At 40.3% G+C, this 14,782-nt stretch overlaps 1 protein-coding gene across 1 annotated transcript in view; it reads left to right on the top strand.

The window, feature by feature from the left end:
- Positions 1-14,490, top strand: part of LOC127569068 (plastin-2-like) — a 66,359-nt gene extending 51,869 nt beyond the window's left edge. The window contains exons 13-17 of the mRNA XM_052013367.1: positions 631-745; positions 2,467-2,600; positions 3,865-3,988; positions 5,036-5,160; positions 13,004-14,490. Of these exons, the coding sequence (XP_051869327.1) occupies positions 631-745; positions 2,467-2,600; positions 3,865-3,988; positions 5,036-5,160; positions 13,004-13,136 (631 nt within the window). The 3' untranslated portion in view covers positions 13,137-14,490. The remainder of the gene's footprint in view (positions 1-630; positions 746-2,466; positions 2,601-3,864; positions 3,989-5,035; positions 5,161-13,003) is intronic.
- Positions 14,491-14,782: the final 292 nt, after the last annotated feature.

The following is a 14,782-nucleotide window of genomic DNA, read 5'->3' as shown; positions in this document are numbered from 1 at the left end:
TCCCATGCCTTAACTCAGTTTAACATGTTGCAGATTTAAAAGCAGATATTTGAATTGAGGGTAGGATCACTCAAGCAAGTTAGCGTCAATCTGCACATTTCTGGATTTGTATATGGTAGGCTGGATTAGGGTATTTTGGAAGTTTTTCTTTGCTCTCAGGTTCAGCATTTAATAAAAATACGTTCATTCATCAGTAGTTCATTGCATCAGCTTTATATCATAGAAACATTGGGCTGCAACCAGCACATCTGTTGCCAAAGTTCCTGCTCCAGTTTAATGTATTGGTTTTCCTTTTTGATATTGATCAGTCTGCTGGAAATTTCAATTGTTTTCTGCACTGAAACACATGTCTGTCTCTGGGTCTGAATATAACAATGCAGACTCCGGATCAGAATATTACAGCAATGGACTGAGTGCAGTTGTGTACTCTGGTCCCAAACACATAACCGCATCCTTGCCCTGATATGTTCTGAGTGCAGTTTCAATGTTAAAACCGTATTTTCTCCAATAAACAAAACACTAAAACACAAATAAGCCTGCTTACTTTTGCCATCTGTTATGTTTCAGTTGCAGTATTTCATTCATTACTTTGGAAATTATCTAAATCGTCTGCATATTATTTTGTTGCAGTGACCTGGATGATGCCTTGGTGATTCTGCAGCTCTATGAAAAGATCAAGGTCCCTGTGGATTGGAGTCGGGTCAACAAGCCACCTTATCCTAAACTGGGTGCTAACATGAAGAAAGTAAGTGTTCAATTAAAGCTTTCATTGAGAGGGTTCAACCTCTGTTGGGATACATCAGAACAATTATATCAATGATATTTTGACAGTTTCACACTTTGCTGTATTTATCTGATCACCTTACATCCCCAAAGCTACTGGATAAATAACCACTTAGCACAGAAACAGGTCCTTCAGCCAACCATGTCCATGCCAACCATCAAGTAGCCATCTGTAGTAAATATGAATATATCTGTTGGAAGATCAAAATATCCTGTGTACATGTTTTATATATCCCAATGGAAAGGGTAATACCATTGTATTGAAAGTGTTCCTTGGTTTTCTCTAGTTTCTATTTTCGTAGCCAAATGTTGAATTGATATGCTGAACACATGGCAACAAATCTAAGATTTACTGTGGGCTGGTCTCCATGACTGAGAAAAGTTACATTCCTATTCTGGATCATGTGCCTCATGGAATGTTTACACCCAACCCGACTCAGTGAGTGGTGAGCCACTTGCACTAACTGCATCCCTACCCACACTATCTAGAGCAAGTCCTAAAGCCAACTTCTGATCAGTGAGTCCTCTGTCAGTGCACTAAGTTCCCCAGGTTCAATGGTTGTCAAAATCATATGACTTTTGGAAGTTTTGTAAATGTCTCTGACCCACTATGAAATGTCACTGCACAGAAACAGGTTATTTGACCCATTTGGTTTAGAATCACTTAGTCTAATTTCCACACTGAGGTTCACTCTCCATAGTTTATGACGTTTGCTGTTCATGCAACTATTTAATTCCCTCCAAGAATTGATGAAATTTAAGTTTGCGCTCATGAATTCCACATGGTATCTATCATTTTGATCATTTTTCTCTGTGCCAGTTTATTGAAAGAGCCGTCCAATTAGTTCTACTCTGGTGCTCTGTCTGCAGCTTTTGTTTGCTTTGCATCTATATGTGAATGAAGCTGCTGCTACCATCAATTAAATTTTTTTTTACATTTAATTCTTTACAAATTGATACTGATTTATTAAATATTGTTAAGAACATAGATAGTACAATATCTGAAAATTAGGTTGAGAGCCAATTACCCAAGTTTGCTGGTGACACAAAGATTGGCAGCAGAGAAAACTATGTAGATGAAAGCATAAAAATGAGACATTAATAGATTATATATGGGGGGGGGAAGGAATGTGGAAATGGAGAAATGTAAGGTCATCCAATCTGAAGTGGGGAAAAAAAAGAAATGTAGTTTCCACGTGGTAAAAAGCAGGTAGAAAGCGGGTAAAAACAGAAAGTGCAAAGACAAGTCCCTACCAGTGCCACTGTGTAAATGGTGAGACTGGTGGGCAACTTCACACTTGTTCCCTATTGCCTGCAACATCAGGCACCACCTGGAATCTATTCTGTATAAAGCTGGAACTCAATCCAGAGTATCTTGATGTGAGCAATAAGTGGAACAATCAAACGGAGTTCAATGATGTCCATAGCTTTAATCTGGTGCATTGTATCTTCAATGCTCTAGCTGCTGTGTCCCAAACCCAGAGCAAGGGAGACTTGCACATTGACTTGAATTGAGCACAAATGACAGAAAAGGCAGACAGTCAAACCCTGGCCTTATGATGCTTTAGCACTAGAACCAACAATTTTTATGGTTAAAGATAAATGACAGCAAAAGGGAAGAGTCCATTTATTGACGATGAATTAAATCAGACTTGCTAACATGTAGCTTATATTATTCAACAGCTGGAAAACTGTAATTACGCAGTTGATCTGGGAAAGAACAAAGCCAAGTTTTCACTTGTTGGCATCGCAGGTCAGGACCTGAATGAAGGCAAACACATGCCAACCTTAGCTTTATTGTGGCAATTAATGAGGAGGTGAGTATATCTTAACTTATCATGTTGATAAGTGAGGCAAAGATGGTATCAAGTGAGGTCTAACTGATTAACTATGGAAATATAAATAGTTCAGTACAAATTTGCTAATTAGTAGTATTTTGTAGATTTAATGTAGTCTGGATTTTCCATATTGCTTGTAGTTTATGCTAAGATGGGTATTAGACAGCCTGAAGTGTACTGTTTACTTCCAGTGCTGTTAGTCCTGGTCATCCACACCCCACCTGAGTAACTGAATTTGGGGGACAAAGCTCCTGGAACAGGTTGGAAGTCCAGCTTATTTTCCACCATTGGATATCCAATAGCACAACGGTTTAGTGTATCAAATTATGTTTCTCAAGAATACCTTAAAACTACTGTGTTTTAAAATATAAGCCCAGAAATATTGTTCGAGTAAAGTTATAAGGAGTACACAAATTGAAAATAAAGAACTGCAAATGCTGGAAATCTGAAACAGAAACAGAAAATGCTGGAAAAACATAGATCATCATCTGATGAAGTGAACTGCTTCTACGGATTTTTTAAAAACTTATCATTTGGCACCCATTCCCGTGTGTTGACCATGTAAAATCTTGTTGCCATCTGACAATCATGTTCTGAAAATTTTTGTAATAGGTACTGCAGGGTAGAAAACTGTTGGAAAAGTGATATAAGCAAATCTCCGTGAGTGAGACAGTTGATCATATGTTCACTACATTCTTCCCTTGTATTTTATGTATATGATGTGAACAAGACATTCAGCCCATATTGACTCCAATTCCACAGCATCACAGCATATCAAGGATTCACTATCCTGTCTGAGAGTCCGTTTTATGCAATGATCATTCCTTGAAGAGCAGTTTCCTGAATCCAGACTTAAATTTGCTTTTCATTTTTTTGAACCCATGTCTCTTTGACACACTATCTTAGAATACAGTATAAAAAACATTCAGCTCATTGAACTTATGCTAACTCTTTGAAAGAGCTAGCCAATTAGTTTCACTATCCCTACCTTCTAAGCTCGACATTTATTTTCCCCCGGGTGTACTTCCAATTCAATTTTGAATCTGATTCCACTACTCGTTCAAATAATGCATTCCAAACCATAGTAACGTTATTTTGTCAAGTCTTGAAGTAATGTTCATTGAATGTATTTATTACTAAAAGTTGCAATTATGGCACTACACCTTATCCTCTCACGAATAGTTGATATCTCTTTTCACAAGTCATGCACATCAAAGCAATGCTGTTTTTTCTTTATTCCTAGGTATACCTTGAACATGCTGGAGGAGATTGGTGATGGTGAAAAGGTTAATGATGACATCATTGTAAACTGGGTGAATCAGACATTATCTGAAGCAGCAAAAAGCTCCGTTATTTCTAGCTTTAAGGTAATCTGCTTTCCAAGTGTTGTATTCAAAGATCTCCCAAGGCAGGGTTCAACACTGAAATTTAAAACCGTACAATAACAAATAGAATGCTGAAGAGATTATAGTGAATAATTAAATAAATCAATGAGCAATATACTGAATGTTTGTATGTTCAAAATATCTGTACATAGCATGTACCTCCTCTAATTGTCCTCCGTATACACACAAAAATACCATTCAGTCTTTCACAGTCACCCATCACATCAACTTAGTCAAATGGTTTAATCTTAAAAATTACTAGCACACCCATGCATCAGGAGGAGGGATTAAGCTGAGTAGCTCTTTTTCAGAATGGACTGAATGTCTTCCTTTTGCATCGTAAATGTTCAATGATTCGATTTGCTAGTTATTTGAGGCCAATGGGATTTGTGGGAGGATTAATCCAAACAAACAGAGTCTATTTAAACAGAGTCCAATACTCTGCAATGAACAGTCTATTCACTTAATAAACAGTATGTACTTGCAGTCCAGCAAACTAAACAGAATTTGTAATGGAACCACAGCCAAGTCTTCAGATAGCAGAGTTATTTCTTCAGAAAAATGCAGTGAGTGGAGGATGACTACATATTTTTATGAATTAAAGATCACTGCCAGCAGCATGGTCTTTGATTAGCAGGGGAATTACCTAATCACTTGCATTCTGGCTCAAACTCATGGTGTTGCTTTGTGCAGCTTTAGGTTTGGTTTCTTTTCCCCTGAATATATTTGATTGAATAAAATCATCTGAACAAATTGCAAGTACTTGATGGATAGCTGCAGACCTTCTGAAGCTGAGGTTCTACGTGCATATGCCAGGGTGTTTGCAAGCTTGAATTGGGTGAACCTCTGTCCACACTAGCCCCTCACTTGGCTAGCAGATCAGGTGCCAACTGTGAGGCTTGAAATTAATGGAGTTCCAATAGAGAACCTCTGCCAATTTACCTTACAAAGCCACTAACCTATAAAGGCATCAAATTTGTGCTGGTTTTTTTTGACAAATGCCATTCCAATATGTTACTCAATCCACAGGACAAAGAAATTAGCACAAGTATACCGGTACTGGATTTGATCGATGCCATTCAGCCTACATCGATCCGATATGACCTTGTGAAGACAGGAGACCTGACTGATGAAGAGAAGCTTGAAAATGCTAAGTGAGTCACATCTAAATACTATATTATTATTTGAGGAGAAACCAAGAAAGTATATTTACTTTATTATTCATTCATAGGATGTGTCACTGGCACTCCCATTCCTAATTGCCCTTGAGAAGATGATGACGAACTGCTTTCTTGAACTGTTAAATGTAAAAGGACTCCCATAGTACTTAATGCCTTTGATACAATTATGAAATAAAGGAATAGGAGGATATTTTGAAAGGGTGAGAAGAATACTTATTTTACTCACTCCTGCTCCCTCAATGGCCTTGAAAATTACTTCCTTTCACAAACTTTTCCAGCTTCCTTTTGAACAATTGAATCTGTGTTCCAAATCCTAGCCACTTACTGTGTTTTCTTTCAAACCACAATTGCTTCTTTTAGCAATCATCTTCTTTCTATGTCCTCTGGTTCTTGATCCTACTGTCAATGGGAACTTTCTCTCTCAATCTACTCTGTATATAATCTTCAAGATTTTAAACACCTCAATCTGTTCTCCTCGCAGCCTTCTCTGTTCCAAGGAGAGCAATCACAGCCTCTCAGTCTACCTACATAACTAAAATTCCTCAACCCTGGAATTATTTTGGTAAATCTCTTCTGTACCTTCTTCAAGGCATTAGTATCCTTCCTAAAGCATGGCACCCAGAACTGGTCACAATACTCGAATTGTGTTTGAACCTGCACTGTGTAAAGGTTCAATATGACCTCCTTGCTCTTGTACTCTTTTGCTCTATCTATCCTGTATGCTTTTTTTGAGGTGGTGGTTAACTTGCCCTACCACGTTGACTGAATTAGGCACATGTACCTTCAGATCTGTTTTTGTATCACTTTTACTATTGTCCTCTCTAGTTTTATATTGCCACTTCTCATTCTTCCTACCAAAGTGTAACGTTTCACAGCGTTAAATATCATCTGCTGCCTATCCACCCATTCCACCAGCCCATTTTAAGAAAAACAATGGTCTTTAGTACTGACTCATGGAGAACTCCACTGTACGTTTCCCTCCAGTCCAAAAAACAATTTTCACTACTAATCCGCTTCCTGTCACTTAGCCAATGTTCTATCCCCTTTTGCTGCACGGCCTTCAATCTTGATGTATCACTGTATCAAAATCCATTTATATCTTATCAACCACATTTCCCTCAAGAACCCTCTGTTACTTTATCAGAAAACTTTGTCAAGATATGGAGTCATAAGAATTACAGCATGAAAACAGGCCCTTTGGCCCATCAAGTCCATGCCGACCATCAACCAGCCATATACACTGATCAGTTAAACGGTGAAGTTAGTTCAACCCAATTTGCAAATCCATGCCAGCTTTCCCTAATCAATTCACATTGTTCAAGTGTCTGCTAACTGTGTCCCTGAGTACCAAGAATTTTCCCCATTACCTAGGTTAAACTGATTGGTCCATAGTCATTTGGTTTATCCCAACACCCTTTTCTGAACAAGAGTGTAGCGTTTACAGTTATTAGGTACTATCCCTAAATCTATGGATGTTTATAAGTTTAAGGCCAGGTCTTCTGCATTTTTCTCCCCTACTTTCATCAGCAATAATATACATCTCATTTGGACCAGCTGCTTTATCCAATTTAATGCAGCTGCCCAATCTAGTGTATTCCTTTTTATCAGCTTTTTAACCCACCCAGAACTTTAATTGCATTGTTCTTTTCACAGGCTCCAGCAGCATCTTCCCTGCTCCTCCCCCTCCTTGTCCTTTGTACCATTACCATCACAGTCTACATGTGGATTGTTGAAGCCCCCCAGCATCACTACATTATCATTTTTTCACATCTTTGTAATTTTCCTGCATTTGCTCTTCAATATCCTTTCCCTTTTCTGGAGGCGTACACAATATGCCCTTTTGTTGAATGCCATTTCTCCTTGATTGTTCTAGGACATCACCCCACCTCTCTCCAGCAATATTTTCTTTAATCAACACTGCAATACTCCTCTCATCCTTCCTTCCTTCCACCCACCCACCCATTCTTCCACTCCTTACTTTTCTTGAAACTTTGTATCCATGAATATTTAGAACCCATTCCTACCTTTTTAGGTAAACAGGGCTCTGTTAATCCCTTGACATCATAATCCCATGTCACCAGAAGTTCCCCAGCCTTGTTTAATAGTGTGTGTTTATGTACATGCAGTGTAAATGCTATTTTACACCCTTTTGTTCCGTCTGGTCTGGTCCAGTCTAAAGACTTTCTCTTCATTGCTTCAGTGCTATTTATCTCTCCAAGTCCTTTTTTGTCCTTTTCAATGTAATATCCAATGCTTAGTCCAAGAACCTCCCCACAAAGATATTGTTCCCAGCTCTGCTACGGTGCAACTTACCTGGTCATACAGGTCCCAGTTTCTGAGGGGAAACTTCTTCACGCAGAGGGTGGTGCGAGAGTGGAACGAGCTGCCAGCGGAAGTGGTAGATGCAGGTTCAATTGTAACATTTAAGAGAAGTTTGGATAGGTACATGAATGGGAGGAGATTGGAGGGATATGGTCTGGGCGCAGGTAGATGGGACTAGGCAGATCAGGTGGCATGGACTAGATGGGCTGAAGGGCCTGTTTCTGTGCTGTAGTACTCGATGATCTGACATTATGGAAGCAGGGCACTGTCTGGAATCACTTCCACAATCACAGAGATGTCTGTCTGCTTCCTTGCTAAAGAATTTCCTATAACTATTGGGTCTTAGCCTTTCTTCACCTACTTTATTTTTAAACTTGGAACCTCCATCTCCTGCCCCATTTTTAAACTCATAATGCTTCTCTTGCACTTCACTTTAGTGTTATAAAGCAAAGTTTGACACTGGCACATAATGAAAAGTTTATTTAAAGATGTAAATTTAAAGGAAGAAAGGTTAGGAAGGAAATTTCAGAGCTCAGAGCCATGGTAGGTAAAGATGTGATTACTAAAGGTGGAATGATTTATATTTGATGATCTCACTGGACTAGAATTAGAGAAGCATTTTCAGCCAAAGGTTGAAGGGCTGCAGGGTAATACCAAAGCACAGTCATTAAGTTGTATAACAAAGAAACATTTAAAAAAAACATATCTACCTCACCTGAAGAACTGCACATGAGATAAGAGTATCAGGGGATATAGAACTTAACTGATTTCTGCCTCAATGCATTACACAGTTATGATTAAACTATATGACCCAACAGGCTTGAATTATGATGGACCTACTCCCATTTCTATTTTTTTAAATGAATGAATTGACTGACGGACTAACTCTGATAAATCAGCTAGAATTAATAGACTCCTTAAACTTAATCTGTGTTACCAGTATCCTAACTCACGATGAATCCTGTTACGTTGAACATAGAACACTACAGCACAGCAGAGGCCCTTTGGCCTACAATATTGTGCCGACATTTTATCCTGCTCTAAGATCTATCTAACCCTTCCCTCCCACATCGCCCGCCCCCCCCCCCATTTCTCTATCATTCATATGTCTAAGAGTCTCTTAAATGTCCCTAGTGTATCTCCCCCCCACAACCTTCTTCAGGCAGTGCGTTCCCTGCACCCACCACTCTCTGTGTGGAAAAAAAAACTTACCCCTGACATTCCCCCCTTATACCTTCCTCCAATCACCTTAAAATCATTGTCGCCCTGGGAGAAAGTCTTTGATTGTCCACTCAATCTATGCCTCTTATCATCCTGTACACCTCTATCAAGACACCTCTCATCCTCCTTTTCTCCAAAGAGAAAAGCCCTAGCTCACTCAACTTATCCTCATAAGACATGCTCTCCAATCCAGGCAACATCTTGGTAAATCTCCTCTGCACCCTCTCTATAAAGCTTCCACATCCTTCCTATAATGAGGTGACCAAAACTGAATACAATGCTCCACGTGGTCTAACCAGAGTTTTAGAGAGCTGCAACATGACCTCATCAGCTCTCGAATTCAATACCACAACTAATGAAGGCCAACACTCCATACACCTTCTTAACAACCCTATCAACCTACGCAGCAACCTTGAGGGATCTATGGACCTGGACCCCAAGATCCCTCTGTTCCTCCACGCTGCTAAGAGTCCTGCCATTAACCTTGTATTCTGCCTTTGAATTCGATCTCCCTAAGTGTATCACTTCACACTTATCCGGGTTGAACTCCATTTGCCACTTCTCAGCCCAGGTCTGCATTCTATCAATAACCTGTTGTGATCTATAGTAACCTTCTACACTATCTACTGCACCACCAACCTTTGTATCATCAGTAAAGTTACTAACCCACCCTTCCACATCCTCATCCAAGTCATTTATAAAAATCACAAAGAGCAGGGATCCCATAACAGGTCCCTGTGGAACACCACTGGTCACCGACCTCCAGGCAGAATACGCTCTATCTACCACTACCCTCTGTCTTCTATGGGGGAGCCAATTCTGAATCCACACAGCTAAGTTACCCTGGATCCCATGCCTCCTGACTTTCTGAATAAGCCTTCCATGAGGAACCTTACTAAAATCCATGTACACCACATCCACTGCTCTACCTTCATCAATGTGCTTTGTCACATCCTCAAAGAATTCATGAGGCATGACCTGCCCCTCATAAAACCATGCTGACTGTCCCTAATCAGGCTATGCTTCTCCAAATGCCCATAAATCCTGTCTCTAAGAATCTTCTCACTGCTCTGTAATTCCCAGGGTTATCCCTACTACCTTTCTTAAACAAAGGAAAAACATTTGCCACCTTCCAATCCTCTGGCACTACTCCTGTGGCCAGTGAGGACACAAAAATCATCGCCAAAGGCGCAACAATCTCTTCCCTTGCTTCTCGTAATAACCTTGAATATATCCCATCCAGCCCTGGTGACTTATCTATCCTAATGTTTTTCAAAAGTTCCAGCAAATCCTCTTCCCTCACGTTGACATGCCCTAGCATATCAGCCTGTCGTATGCCATCCTCACAAACGTTGTCTCTCTCTCTGGTGAATACTGAAGCAAAGTATTCATTAAGGACCTTCCCTGCCTCTTCCAACTCCAGGCACATGTTTCCTCTTTTATCCCTGATCTGCCCTACCCTCACTCGAGTCATCCTCTTATTCTTCACATACATGTAGAATGCCTTGGGATTTTCCTTGATCCTACTCGCCAAGGACTTCTCATGACCCCTTCTAGCTCCCCTAAGTCCATTCTTAAGCTCCCTCCTGGCTACCTTGTAACTCTTCAGAGCCCTGTTTGATCCATGCTTTCTACACCTCAGGTAAGCTTCTTTCTTCCTCTTGACAAGACATTCTACATCTCGTGTCAATCACGGTTCCTTCACTCTTCTATCCTTACCCTGCCTCAGTGGAACAAACCTATCCAGAGCCCCATGCAAATATTCCTTAAACAACCTCCACATTTCTGCTGTGCACTTCCCCAAGAACATCTGTTCCCAATTTACGCTCCCAAGTTCCTGCCTAATAGCATCATAATTCCCCCTCCCCCAGTTAAATACTTTCCCATATTCTCTGCTCCTATCCCTCTCCAAGGCTATGGTAAAGGTCAAGGAGTTATGGTCACTGTCTCCAAAATGCTCTCCCACTGATCTTCCTCTCCCATCTGAAACCTGATCAGGCTCATTGCCTAGTACCAGGTCCAGTACGGCCTCTCTAGTTGGCCTGTCCACATTACTGTGTCAGGAATCCTTCCTGTACACACCTAACAAACTCCGTGCCATCTATCCCCTTTACACTAAGGAGGTGCCAATTAATATTAGGGAAGTTGAAATCACCCACGACAGCAACCCTGTTATTTTTGCACCTCTCCAAAATCTGCCTCCCAATCTGCTCCTCAGCATCTCTGCTGCTACTGGGGGGTCTGTAGAATACTCTCAATAGAGTGGTTGTTCCCTTCCTCTTTCTGACTTCCACCCACACTGGCTCAGTTGACGATTCCTCTAAGATGTCCTCCCTTTCTACAGCTGTGACATTATCCCTGATCAGCAAAGCCACTCCCCCACCTCTTTTACCTCCACCCGCCTCTTTTGAAACATCGAAACCCCAGAATATCCAGCAGCCATTCCTGCCCTTGCAGCAGCCATTCCTGCCCTTGCAACAGCCAAGTCTCTGTAATGGCCACCACATCATAGTTCCACGTACTTACTCATGTTCTAATTTCATCAGCCTTGTTCCTGATACTTCTCGAATTAAAGTAGATGCACTTTAGCCCATCCAACTGACTGCAATTTTGCCCTTTCAAATGCTTATCCTTCCTCACAGTCTTTCTACACTCTGCATCTACTTGTACTACTTGTACACTAAATGAACCAACCTCTGACCCTATCACTCTGGTTCCCATAATTCTGCCAAACTAGGTTAAACCCTCCCCAACAGTTCTAGCAAACCTGCCTGCAAGAATATTGGTCCCCCTCCAGTTCAGGTGTAACCTGTCCCTTTTGTACAGGTTGTACCTTCCCTAGAAGAGATCCCAATGATCAACAAATCTGAAACCCTGCCCCCTGCACCAATTTCTCTGCCACGCATTCATCTGCCAACTCATCTTATTCTTACCCTCACTGGCGTGTGGCACAGGTAGCAGTCCAGAAATTACTACCCATGAGGTCCTGCTTTTCGGCTTCCTAGCTAGCTCCCTATATTCCCTCTTCAGGACCTCATCTCTTTTCCTACCTATGTCATTGGTACCAATATGTACCACGACCTCTGGCTGTTCACCCTCCCCCTTCAGAATGCTGTGGACCCGATTGGAAACGTCCCTGACCCTGGTACCAGGGAGGCAACATACCATCCGGGAGTCTCTTTCACGTCCACAGAATCTCCTGTCTATGAATTCCCTTGCTATGGAATCCCCTATCACTACCCCCCTCCTCTTCTCCCCCCTTCCCTACTGCACCACACGACCAAGCTTAGTGCCAGAGACCTGGTCACTGGCTTTCCCCTGGTAGGTCGTTTCCCACCCCCCGCCCCACCCCAACAGTATGCAAAGCAGTGTACCTGTTATTGAGGGGAACGGCCACAGGGGTACTCTGCACTACCTGCCTATTCTCAGTCCTTCTCCTGACAGTTACCCAGCTACCTGCCTCCTGTAGCTTAGGAGCCGAAGGTCATTCAGCTGCAGCTCCAGTTCCCTAACACGGTCTGTAAGGGGCTGCAGTTGGATGCACCTCATGCAGAAGTAGTTATCAGGGAGACTGGATGCCTCCCAGAACTCCCACATCTCACAAGCTGAACACACCACTGACCCTGGAGCCATTCTCACTACTCTGTCCTGGCACTAAAGGGAACACCAAATCAAAGAAATTAAAGGAACTTACCAGACACTTACTTTTGCCTTTTCTCCCCGAAGCTTCTTGAACCAAAGCCTCAGCTCCCCTACACTCTAACACCCCTACACTTGCTGATCCCCGTTTTAATTCTCATGCTTTTCAAATTCCACCAAGGTACCTCTGCCTGCCCCCTGCTGTTAATCTCACTGGTTCTCTACCCCTCTCTTTCTTGAGGGCCCTCCTTATTATCAGTCTAGTTTCTTACTGGCTTGGTGGCAATTTCAGTCTGATTGCACTCTTATAAAGCTCCTTTTACTACGTTAAAGACTCTATACAAATGGAAATTCTTGTTTGTTGTCTGAAAGCCAACAATTCCTTTATTTTCTTTGCAGTAATAATAATAGATGGATTTACTCCGACATTTTACAATGCTCAGAATCATTAGTAATGTTTCTATAAAATAAATTACATTTTTATTCAGCACTCTTTAGATACAATAATATTGTCTATCTATTGATTATATTTATTATTAGAGCAAAAATTTATTCATTTAAATGAACTTATAAGGCTGGCCGTATTAAAAAGATCCATCTGACCGAAATACATTTTACATTGTTTTAAATCTAGGTATGCCATTTCAATGGCAAGAAAAATTGGAGCTCGAGTCTACGCTCTTCCAGAAGATCTAGTTGAAGTAAAACCAAAAATGGTCATGACTGTCTTTGCATGTCTGATGGGAAAAGGAATGAAGAGGGCCTGAAGGATTTGAGCTGAATTAAACTCTTCTTCTCGCATAGTCCTACACTGGATGCAACTTTCCAAAGCAGAACTTTCGCTCAGAAAAACTCCTGGTTTATTTTACCTGGCTTTGCTATTGCAGAATAGAATGATAGATCAAAGTTCCACATTTCCCCAAACATTACATAAAAATCTGAGGACATTCTAGAACACAGGCTGAGCTGCAGAAAAAACTGCTATGCATCAATCTAAACCAAAGATATTGGATAACATGAGAGTACTTTCCCAGTGCAGAAGCCATTTATCATTTTACAAATGCTATATTATTTGGAGGGTGAATTATCAGAGCTTGTACAGCTGTCCTTTGGATATTTCCAATTACGTCCACAGAGCAGTATAGTGAAGAGGCCGAAGACATTTGGCAACTCTTTGCAATGACCCAAGTTTTGCTGGAGCAAGGCATCAAGTACTATGCCCTGTTAAGCTTGCTCACATCATCCAGGCTTTAAAATTTATTGCCCAAAAAATTGCTGATAATAGTGAAAAATTGAAATACATTAAAAAGATAAATGACTGGATCAAGGGAGATATGAAAGGCAGAAAGAAAAAGAAAACAAAAAATGCAGAATTTTATTTTCAAAAATTTCCTCTGAACTAATTCAGAGATAATGGATGTTTTCACTACCAGCAAGAGATGTTGATTTACAGTCTTCTGTAATTATCACATTGTTAATTCAGTTGATTCCTAGACAACTTTCTCTACCTTTTAAATGTAAAAATGTAGCAACTTCATGGTAATTACCAGGTTGTTCAGCACAAGATGTTGTTATCTGAATCTAATGGCAGAACAGTGCAAATCAGCCCCTAACTTCAGGTAATTTATAACTCCTGAGCTCTCTTCCTCACTGCAAACTGCTGATAGGTTTGTACAAAAAAAACAGCGTGTGTCGTTCAGGCACTTTTTTTTCCCAGCTAAATCTATACGATTATAAATCGTCATGTCAATGAAATTTCACATCATGGGTTGACACATAAGACTTCTGCTGCATCTAGATTTAACCCTAATTTGTTATGCAATGTGCACGTACTACAAAAGTTATATAAAAAATTACATTAAGCAGCTAGCACATGCTTGATGAAGACTTAAATTTACTAGTTTCTGTAGTCTGCATACATTTTTCCCAGAATTCACAGACAGCAATAAAAAGGAATAAAAAAAACAAGATTATTACTATGTTCATTTGTCCATAGCAGCCAGGTGATCTTTAAACATGCTGAGTGTACGTACATTAAGCCTGTCAATAATACATTCTGAATAACATCCTCTAAATAATTACTGGTAATAGTCCCGTAAAATAAACTTGCATGCATATTTACAGGGTGTTTCCTGAATTGTTAGAATTCTTAAAAGGTTGATCATTTGGAAGGTGAACTAACTAACTGATACTTCAATATACTGTCTCTTTCTGAAAGGATACAATAATGGATACTGAATTACCAAATTTTGTGGTCTTAACCAACTTTTCCAAAAGTCTTTTTATATTTTGGTTTTATAAAATTCATGTTGAAATGCTAGCTTTAGCATAAAATACTATTAATTTAAAGTATTTACAAATGAAAAATTTGCATCTTCATATAAATATGCTGATAAAAATGATTTGACATTTT

This window comes from Pristis pectinata, chromosome 4 (assembly GCF_009764475.1).
Source record: "Pristis pectinata isolate sPriPec2 chromosome 4, sPriPec2.1.pri, whole genome shotgun sequence".
In the NCBI taxonomy this organism is placed as follows: Eukaryota; Metazoa; Chordata; class Chondrichthyes; order Rhinopristiformes; family Pristidae; genus Pristis; species Pristis pectinata.
This window is presented reverse-complemented; position numbering and strand designations above follow the sequence as displayed.